The sequence below is a fragment of the Hermetia illucens genome, chromosome 4 (genome assembly GCF_905115235.1).
Source record: "Hermetia illucens chromosome 4, iHerIll2.2.curated.20191125, whole genome shotgun sequence".
In the NCBI taxonomy this organism is placed as follows: domain Eukaryota; kingdom Metazoa; phylum Arthropoda; class Insecta; order Diptera; family Stratiomyidae; genus Hermetia; species Hermetia illucens.
In genome coordinates this window covers 59,815,715-59,826,974 of record NC_051852.1, presented here as the reverse complement: position 1 = coordinate 59,826,974, position 11,260 = coordinate 59,815,715, and the positions used below count along the sequence as shown (strand labels likewise).

General features: G+C 42.1%; 1 protein-coding gene across 1 annotated transcript; it reads left to right on the top strand.

Moving 5' to 3' along the window:
• Window positions 1-1,733: 1,733 nt before the first annotated feature.
• On the top strand, window positions 1,734-4,664 carry LOC119653947. Its single transcript, XM_038059108.1, has one exon. It carries the CDS (start codon window positions 1,734-1,736, stop codon window positions 4,662-4,664), a length of 2,931 nt encoding a protein of 976 aa, XP_037915036.1.
• Window positions 4,665-11,260: the final 6,596 nt, after the last annotated feature.

The window sequence follows — 11,260 nt, the reverse complement described above, 5'->3', positions numbered from 1 at the left end:
ATAAAAACACGGATGTGGTAGTGTTTAATTGTTCGAAATTATTCAAACCCTCTCCACAATCTTCGGACTGCAATATTGATGAAAACCTGCTGAATTATATCGACGAGAGGCTTCCGGTGGTCCCATTTGAAAAAAAAAATACTTGCTCTAACGTGTTCTCGAATAAAGTAGAAAAATCCATGTCAATGGCCAATGAAGGCTGTACGAGGTAAGCTAAAAAGTTCGTAGGCTAACATAGAATTTTCTTTTATAAAATTTGATTTTATTATTCAATATATTTGCCGAGCGATCATACCATTTTTATAGTACGATTTTTCTTTAGCCTCAAAGTAGACCATGTGAGTTCGCGCAGGGTGAACTTTGAAAAGAACTTTCGCATACCCAAACATTCATGCACGGTATGTCCAATACGTTCGGATTTCAGTTTTGCATAAGAAAGTAGAATTTGGTTTTCGCCCCCAGGAAGGCTTTTATTTTATCCTTTTTTGTTGATTTTTTTGCACTGAATCTAATAGACTGTACGTTACGTTTTTTAGCCCCTTTCTAAAGACTTATGTTTAGAATATAATCAGAATAAGTCTTTTTAAGAAATATAACACATACTTTATCTAGAGTATAATATTAACTCGCAATAATTGCATGCAAGGTATTAGTTTCGATTGTCAACAACGATGGTAAAGAACTCGCGTTAAAAATGTATTGAACAAAATCAGCTAAAAATACATTGCATGAGAAATTGGTTGACATAGCGTTTTTTTTTGTAATATTCGTACCTACGGTTTTTTAGTCTACTAAGAATTTTACCTGTAAGCAAAATTTGTGTATATAATAAGTGTTCAAATGCAATAAAATTTCAATATGGTTCAAGCACACAAGCCTTTAATTTGTTTAAAGCTTAGGTGAGACTGCCTAAGCACTTGGCCATATTCAATTTGATTTTTTTAGAAAAGTCAACATTTTCTGGTCCGTCGAGCCGGATACTGAACGAGTTGGAGAAATTGTTCTCTACCGCAATCTTTGCGCTCAATATTTTTCCACCGTGTAAATTGAACAAATCAATTTGGTGCAAAAGAGTGGCAAGACTCCGGTGCTAGAGAGCTTAAAAGTACCCATCCGTCAGTATCCTTGTAGATCCGTGACGTCACAAGATGACCAAGGAGGTGATCTTAGTACAGCGGGATAATTTCGCCAGTCTGAACAGACTGAGCCGAAATCATTTGAAGGACAGCAAGGAGAGGTATTCCCTTGGCTATTTCCAAGCCAGAACACAACGTCTGGAGGAACTGTGGCAGACTTGCCAGGAACGACATGGAGCAGTCCTGGATGACCTTTCAGGAGATTCTAGTAAACAGAAATCCTACTTGGAAGAGTATGAGAGCGCCGAAGAAACGTATTTGGATTTGCTTACTCGTTTCAAGTCGGGTTTGGCGGCATACCAGCCAATCATGCAACATATGAACAGCAACGGTTCAGCGGCGACGAACCGGGTGCAATTGGAAAGATTGACTATCCCGAAGTTTGATGGGAAATACAGTCAGTGGCGCATGTTCAATGACATGTTCAATTCGTTAATTCACTGCAACGAGACGCTGTCTGCGGTTGAAAAGATGCAGTACTTGAAAACTCATGTTCAAGGTGATGCTGTAAGAGTCATTCAACATCTGGATGTGAACAACGAAAATTAAGAGGCAGCAAGGCACATGCTGCGAGAACGGTATGACAACAAGCGAGCCATGGCATGGAATTACTTGCACAAGTTCCACAACTTGCCAATGGCAAAGGAAGATTCTGATTCCTCTATCAAACGAATAATGGACGCCACCGCAGAGTTCATCGCTAATATGAATAGCATCGGCGTCAATACTGAGCATTGGGACTTATTGGTCATTTTCGAAACAACTCAGAAATTGGACCAACAATCTCGACGATTATGGGAGGCCTCACTGGGTGCTAACGCAGAGTTACCCACCTTGAAATCGTTTTTGAAGTTCCTGACGAGTCGGTTCAGGGCACTCGAGGCGTTGAACATTCCTCGGAAAACTTCTAAGGTTGACTCACTGAAGACTACAACGACAAAGGCATGCAGCATTTGCACCAAGGACCACTACGTGAATCAGTGCGACAAGTTCAGAGAGATGGACGAGCAACAACGGAAAAATGAAGCAAGAAAACAAAACTTGTGCTTGAACTGCTTGAGGAAGGGACATGGCGTCAACCAATGCCCCTCGAGTGGCAGGTGCCGGACATGTTCGAAGAAGCACCATTCGTTACTAAATAACAGTGAAATCACAAGCATTTCAAAAAAATTGACAGTCGATGCTAAACCGTTCATCCCGACTACCCAAGCGTTGTTGGCTGGGGATGGAACGCAGGATCAAACAGTACTACTCGGAACCGCTCGAGTTGATGTACAGAGTGTTTCGGGCGAATTTGTGACTTTGAGAGCTTTAATAGATTCTGGGTCGCAAAGGAGTTTCATCACGGAATCAGCGGTTCAATTGCTTGGTCTACGAAGGCGATTCTCAAAGATACATATATGCGGAGTCGGAGCAGGTACAAGACTGCAGATCAGAGGCAGTGTGGAGTTAGTGATCAAGGCAAAGTATGGAGACTTCACAACCAATGTGTCAACTTTAGTACTACCGACCATAACGAACTTGCATTCGTCAACCGAAACCCCAGTCAAGCTACCAGCGGGACTATCAGTCAAAAAATTAGCTGATCCCCAATACGGAACTCCAGGGCGAATCGACATTCTGCTTGGAGCAGACATCTACAACGAGATCGTGTTAGCAGGGTTCAAAAGGGGATCTCCTTGTGCAGTGAATACCAGATTTGGCTGGATTTTACTCGGTCCGACTTCTGCTCGAAACAATCAAGAGGGAATATTGACATTTATCGCTACTGAAGACAGCACGGATAGGCTGGTCAAGAGGTTTTGGGAAATCAACGAGATACCGAGCGAACAGGCGGCAACAAGGGACGAGCAGGCAGCTATGGAATGGTATCAGCAGACCACCAGGAGGGACGAGTCTGGCAGATACATTGTTCGGCTCCCGTTTAAGCAAAATGCGGATCCCGGAAAAACCGTGTGCAACTCGCAGCAAAAGGCGTATATTCGTTTCTCGCAATTGGAAAAACGATTGAACAACGACGATGACTTAAGAAATCAATATGTAGCATTCATGGAGGAATACCTTGAGCTAGGCCACATGGTGGAAGTGCCAGTCGCAGATAAGTTTACAAAACAGACATATTACTTGCCTCACCATGCCGTACGCAAGGATGACAGTACCACCACAAAGCTTCGAGTCGTTTTCAATGCGTCTCAAGCAACACCAACAGGCAAGTCACTCAACGATATCTTGCTCGTCGGTCCCAACATTCAGAATAGCATCACTCATGTATTGATGAGATGGAGAACGCATCAATACGTGATAGCAGCTGACATAGAAAAGATGTACCGACAGATAAGTATACATCCTCAGGATCAGGACTATCAACGAATCCTGTGGCGAAGTCATCCATCAGAACCGATTAAACATTTTAAGTTAACAACAGTTACATATGGCACGGCCAGCGCCCCGTACTTGGCGATGCGCATTTTGCATCAGCTATCGGATGACGAAAGGATGCACTATCCAAAAGCATGTCGAGCCATTAAAGAAGACTTTTATGTGGATGATGTCCTAACAGGCGGAGATACAATCAAGGAAGCGCAAACCTTACAGCAAGACCTTATTAAAGTGCTACAAAAGGGAGGGTTTAAATTAAGGAAATGGGCAACAAATCACGATAGTCTGTTGGAGTCAATTCCTGTTTCCGATAGAGAAGCGAACCCACCGTTAAGCATCGACAAGGAAGATCACATCAAGACGCTAGGACTACGATGGCATCCAGCAAGGGATTGCTTCTTCTTCAAGGTTACCTTAGAGGAGATCACAGGTACTGTGCTCACGAAACGACAATTGCTTTCTGAGGTAGCCAAATTATTCGATCCAATGGGATGGTTGCAGCCGTGTATTGTCGTAGGGAAAATAATGATGCAGCAGTTGTGGTTACAACACGGAACCTGGGATGAACCAATCACAGAAGAACTTGATGCGAAATGGCGAAACTTCCGTTTACAGTTGCCGGTTCTCCAGGAAATTACTATTCCAAAGTGGCTACACTGTAGTGATACTGTAACAATTCAAGTCCATGGATTTTGTGACGCCTCAGAAGCAGCATATGCGGCAGTCATCTATGTACGCATTGAGGAACGTGACGGTTCCACAACTGTTCAACTCATAACGTCGAAGTCCAAAGTCGCACCGTTAAAGGTCCAATCGATTCCACGGTTGGAGCTGTGCAGCGCTGCGCTCTTGTGCGACCTGATGTCAACTACGTTAGAAACCCATGGTTGGAAGGATGTCATTCCCTATTATTGGACAGATTCGATGATCGTTCTACAATGGCTCCAAAGTCCAGCAGCTAAATGGAAAGTGTTTATCGCCAATAGAGTCAGCCACATTCATTCCTCCTCCGATTCCAAACAATGGCGACATATAAATAGCAAAGCAAACCCGGCAGATGTCGCATCCCGTGGAATTTTCCCTAACTTTTTAAAAAATCATGTACAGTGGTGGAACGGCCCGGACTGGTTAAAGCAGTCACCAATTTAAAAGTACGACAAAAGGCAGCATGCTTCACAACTATTAAGGCAGAAGAAAAGGAGAATTTAACGCAACGATTCTCATCATTCACGAAACTCGTAAGAGTCATCGCTTACTGCAGAAGATGGAGGTCTAACACTCACAACCCATTTTTAAAGTCAGATGAGCTCCGACAAGCGGAAACCGCTCTCATTAGGATAATTCAGCGAGAGGCATTTGCAGACGATATCAGTCTACTCAACACCAACAAACCCTTGGCCAAGACTAGTTCGCTGATTAGGTTAACACCGTTCCTCGATTCAGACCAGATCTTGCGGGTTGGTGGAAGGATACAGCAGAGGGCTGCAAATTTCGATACAAAACACTCTATACTACTACCCTGAGGACATATGGCTAATCTGGTCATAAAACATTACCATCATCTAATGCTGCATGGTCCCGCTCAGCTAGTACACTCGACAATTCGTACGAAGTACTGGATCATTGACGGGCTCACGGCCGTGAAACAATTCGGGAGGAAATGTACCCATTGTTTCATAATGAACGCCAAACCAAGTCAACAACTGATGGGAATACTGCCTCAGGAACGAGTACGGCCAAGAAAACCTTTTGCCCGGACAGGAATTGATTACGCTGGGCCAATTACAATTAAATGGAGTAACGGTAGAGGGACCAAGACCACCAAAGCATACATAGTTGTGTTCGTATATCTATCTACAAAGGCTGTACATCTTGAGCTCGCTAGCGATCTAACAGCGAAAACATGCATTGCAGCAATCAGACGGTTCATTGCAAGGAGAGGTATGTGTGACACCTTGATAAGCGACAACGGCACCAATTTTGTAGGGGCTGACAAACTGTTGCGTGAGACGGCACGAAAGATGATTGAGGAAGCACAAGGAAAATTAGCTGTAAACAACATCAACTGGAAGTTTATTCCACCGGGAAGTCCTCACTTTGGAGGGATCTGGGAGGCAGCAGTCAAAAGTATGAAGCGCCATTTGATCAAAACCATCGGTGCGCACTTGTTAAACGTGGAAGAAATGTTCACGCTGCTAGCACAGATCGAAGCATGTATGAACTCGAGGCCCTTGACACCATTGAGCACTGATCCACATGACCTTACCGCTTTGACTCCTGGACACTTCTTAACGGGGGAACATCTGTTTGAACTGCCGGATGGAAATACAGAAGACAATGTTACAAAAAAGTGGCAACTAGTACAAAGGCTCAAACAACAGTTTTGGTATCGATGGAGTTTGGAGTATTTGACACAGTTGCAGCAACGAGCAAAGTGGTTTAGTGAGAATCGAAAAATAAACGTGGATGATCTAGTCCTCATTAAATGCGAAAATCAACCGTCTGGCCGATGGCCTCTAGGAAGAATTGTGGCAGTTCATCCTGGAAATGATGGACTAACTAGAGTAGTCACGCTGAAGACCGAAAATAACATAATCAAACGACCTTTTTCGAAGATTTGTCCTTTGCCAAACAACGGGAAACGTACAGTAGAGTCAACGATAGCTGACATTGGTATCCACCCAAATCGGCAGAAAAGGAAACAAGAATCCCGGTCTGGGGGAAAGACATCAAAAATGTCCAAACTGATGATAAATTTAATCGCTTTATTAGTTTGTGTCACAGGGGCAAAAAGCAACTATACCATCAAGCACCCTGAACCAGGGATATATGTCGAGCATTTGGGTCAGGTCCGACTAATAAAGGGACAATTCCGGTTAGACGTCAATATCTCTAGTGAAGAGATCATGTCTGACCTAGAGCACACTCGACAGATATATCAGAATATGTCCAATATCTGTAAAGAAGGCCTACGATTACACCCAGATATACGGTGCGCGGAGCTTGTGACTCAACTTGAACATGAAGTCAACATAACAATAGACACCATCAGTCCATGGGTTACAGTGAGGAGTCAACGCGGTCTCCTAGGAAATCTACTGCAAGGAATATTCGGAGTGAACGACGAAGTCTACGCAGACATCGACAAACTGGATGAAAATCAAAGGCAGGTCATCAAGACTTTGGAACACCACGGCAACCTGTTGTTAAGCACTACCGCACTTGTGAAAGAGACACGGCAAGCTCTTACCACTAAATTACACCTCATCGCTAGGAAAGTAGATCACGCCTATAAGACAATGGCAGAAATGGCCACCTGGTACACCAACCACAACAGAATCAATATTTAACTCTTGGCAGTGTATCAGGCAGCATTCACTTGGCTGGAGCACACTCAGAAGCATTATGAAGCGATTTACAAAATTAAATCAGGAACAGGAAGCTTTTCGGAAATACTACCAGCATTAACCATAGTGACTACCCTCTCTCGGATGCAAGAAAAGCTAGGAGGTGAACTGATCATAGTTTCACAAGAAGTAGGCAAACCTGGCATTTCTACCCAGGGAAACGGAATTACGATTTCCGGCTGGTTCCACATCGTTGAACGAAAGAAATTCGAGCTCACGCATTTCACCGGAATTCCACACAATTTAGGAAATGGAAAATTTTCAGTTCCCGATATCGCTCAAAATTATCTCGGAGTAAGGTATGACGACCAAACGTACTTCACGTTGACTCCGGAACAATTTAACCAATGCAAAAAACAGCAAGTAACTGAATTTCATTGTTCAGTCACCATATTGTCGAGCATCGAAGACCACCCGAATTGCATCTTGGACGAGATCTACAACAGATTCAACAAGACACCATGCCCGCAGCACATCATTCATGTGTAGAACATGTTGTGGAAACAGTTAATACGACCCAACACTTGGCTGTTTCTTGCTTCCACCACGAATCCTGTCGTCCTCACTTGAAAGGGACAAAGACAAGACCTACAACTCGAAGGCGTAGGCATCTTAGAAATGGACCCAAGTTGCAGTCTGAAGAGTTCTACAGTTATTCTTCGAACCACTCCCACCGATATCAACAACGCCATGGTCCAGTACACCTACGTGAAACCCGTCATCATCCAACGACTTGACACAATCAACACGACAGTTGTGTACGTACCATCAAAGACAATTCTCGAACGAGACGACAACTTCATTGAGGAGACTCAACATCAAGAAGCCCAACTTCGAGCCGATATGAAGACTACTACTTGGCACCATCTTAGGCATCAGACCATCGTATTAGGGTCCGGGCTCGGTTTTGGGTTCCTGATTACCAGCATCATCATCACGGCGCTCCTTCTGCAAGTCACAGAGCTTTCAGTCAACTTCATCACCCAGAACATCTCCTGAATCCACGGTCCAGTGGTACGACCACGATAAATAGAAGAACCAGTGGTTCTTGGCTGGGCAGAATGTTTAGAATATAATCAGAATAAGTCTTTTTAAGAAATATAACACATACTTTATCTAGAGTATAATATTAACTCGCAATAATTGCATGCAAGGTATTAGTTTCGATTGTCAACAACGATGGTAAAGAACTCGCGTTAAAAATGTATTGAACAAAATCAGCTAAAAATACATTGCATGAGAAATTGGTTGACATAGCGTTTTTTTTTGTAATATTCGTACCTACGATTTTTTAGTCTACTAAGAATTTTACCTGTAAGCAAAACTTGTGTATATAATAAGTGTTCAAATGCAATAAAATTTCAATATGGTTCAAGCACACAAGCCTTTAATTTGTTTAAAGCTTAGGTGAGACTGCCTAAGCACTTGGCCATATTCAGTTTGATTTTTTTTAGACGTATTTCGTACGACGGTTTCCGGATTTCGATTTTACCCACTGTATGCGCTATATGTATGTATGTAATTTTAAACACACTTTTTATCACATTTTATAAACTATTACCTTTTTTTCAACACTGACGAAATATCGTAGCGGCTAACCATCTGAAAATGATATGGTACCTAGGGGGGCATATAGGGCAAAAAAGAAGGTCCTTTCGATCTAGGTATGTTGATCATGCCTTAAACAGTTGGAGCGCCTCAAAGTGAGGCTATTTTCATCTTTTGACGATAGGGTTTAATTTTTAACCCCACACCCAAAGGGAGTAATGAGGGCATGAAGGGGGGAAACGCACAAATATCCTCCAATTGACGCATTCATTCCTTACCCGCAAGTTACGCTGGCTAGCCATTTCATCCGCAAGAAACAATATTTCGATGGATATGATACGGTATAAAACCGTGGTGAAGTGCTATTTCCACCTCTTCAGTTGCGTGCTGCGCTCATTGTGAATGAGGAACCGACTATTGACCTCCATGACTGGACCATCATCAGATGTAAATTCTTTCGTGATCAATCTGTTTCGTTCATCGGTGTGCCTACAATGTTGTGCAGTCAGACATATCTTATAACGCTAGTTGCTAGCCCCCATTTCTTTTATTTCTTTCTAATCCTTTTAGTCGTCTCTTATGGTTATAATATGAATATAGCCGGGGTTAGGGTTAAAAATTCCAATTTTACCAGTAGGATACAAAGTCTCCACTTTGAAGCTCCATAAATTTTCAAAATGGGGGGGGGGGTGTAAAAGGCAAAAGGCGGATTTCATCCTTCTTCCTGCGTAACTAATCCTAAGTCGAACCTTTATCGTAATTATTGCAAGAGGGAGTGATTTTGAGAAAAACGTGTGTATTGGTCCCCTTTTAATCTGTGGAACCATTTCTGAAAGTTTCAGTGAAATGGAATTAGGGTAAGTACACAGCATTGCTGACTCTTTTATAACTTTTGGGATCATTAGCTGGAGGGTAAGATGCGATTGAGGTAAAAAAAATGTTCAATTTCTCGACATTCGACACGGAAACATTCTAACTCGAAGACGATCTATTCTCCGGTCAAATTCTTCTTCTTCTTTTTCTCCAGCCTTTGTCCCGTTCACGAGAGGGCTCGGTTCGTCGTGATCGGTTTCGCCATTTGGCTCTACCAAATGTCTGATTTGGATGCAATTGCGAAGCTTTCAAATCCCCATCTAGCGTATCAAGCCACCGTTTCTTCAGAAGGCCTTTTGGTTACTTACCATCGACTTCGATGTTCAGTGAATTTTCGTTAGTGTGAATTACGTGACCATACCATTGAAGACGTCTCTCTCGCAATTTTTCCACAATCAGTGCAACTCCATATCGATCGCGGATATCCTCATTTCGGATGAGATCAAAACATGTCACGAAACTGGTCCAACGCAACATCGCAACATCTTCGTTTCCATTACCGCAAGACGTCTGTTTTTGTCTTTTATAGTCGGTCAGCACTCAGAACCATAGAGGGCCGGAAGGACGACATTACGGTAAATTTTAGATTTGAGACGGTCGTTGATACGTCAATCACCAAGAACATCAGTTGTGACTCGAATATTCAAATCGCTCAGGTCTTTGCAGGTCATTGCCGCTGATAATGATTGTGCTTGTTTCATGGGGATCGCTTGTCAAAAACTCAGTTTTGTTCATATTCAATATGACACTGTGTTGTATGAGATGACCATTCCATGTTTGGACAAGTTGCTCCAAATCATTTTTGAGGCGTGAATTTCAAAACGTGTCTCAACAAACACCGCACCTTAATCAAGGAAAAGAGGGAGAATCGCCAATATACAAAGCTAGCGTCAATATGTATGAGTAAAAACTATTTCACCTTCCGACTTTCCTCTCTACTAAGCGAAATGTTTATGGCAGGTCTAGAGAAACTAATGGAACAGCGTGGGATAATGCCCACTTTTTGGGTTAGATACGTTGATGATGTACTAGCCATCGTGGACAAATCGCTGTTGAATGGATTGCTAGAAAAAATCAATCAGTTCCATTAAAATATTATATTCACCATGGAGGCTAAACAAATGGGAGAAATACCATTCCTGGACATCAAAATAATTAGAAACGGGGAAGACGTCAAGTTCGATATATTCAAGGAGCCCACAAGCACCCAATAAGTCATTCGTAGTAGCTCTTTCCATTCATACCAGTATAAATTCGCGGTTTTCCACAGCATGGTGCATAGAATGCTAAAAATTCCCCTAACCAGATCGAGCTAAATCAAAGAACTGGTTTATATAAAAGACACCGCGGAAAAGAACGGATACAACATCGACATTATAGACGCTATAATAAGGAGGAAACAGGCTATCAATAAGAGATAAGTGAAATAAATTATTACAAAACCAGCACTGAAAAAGGACACATGTTGTGTCCGAAACACGTGTCTCCAATCCTTATATAAAATCTATAATTGAACTGGAATCTTTCCCTTTTATATTTTAGAGATTTAGCCGGAAACCCCCCTTAAGTTCATGCTAGAAGTACAAAATTTGGCGCTTGCATAAGGGATAACATAAGGCATAACTTTGGGAAGTTTGAACAAAATCCAACTATTATTAACAAAGTTACAGAAGGTAAAACTTTCACATTGCAGGGAAACATTTCGTTTTAGTTTAATCATTTATATATCATTATATTACTCAAGCCAGACATATTTATGTATTTATATGTATATGTTAATAAAGCTTTAGGATATTGCTAATTCAGATAGATATGTATATCTGTACATTGAACAAGCGATATTCAATATACTTACTTTATATGTACATATGTATACTTTTATGGACGAAGTAAATCGGAAATATGTGTACGATCAAT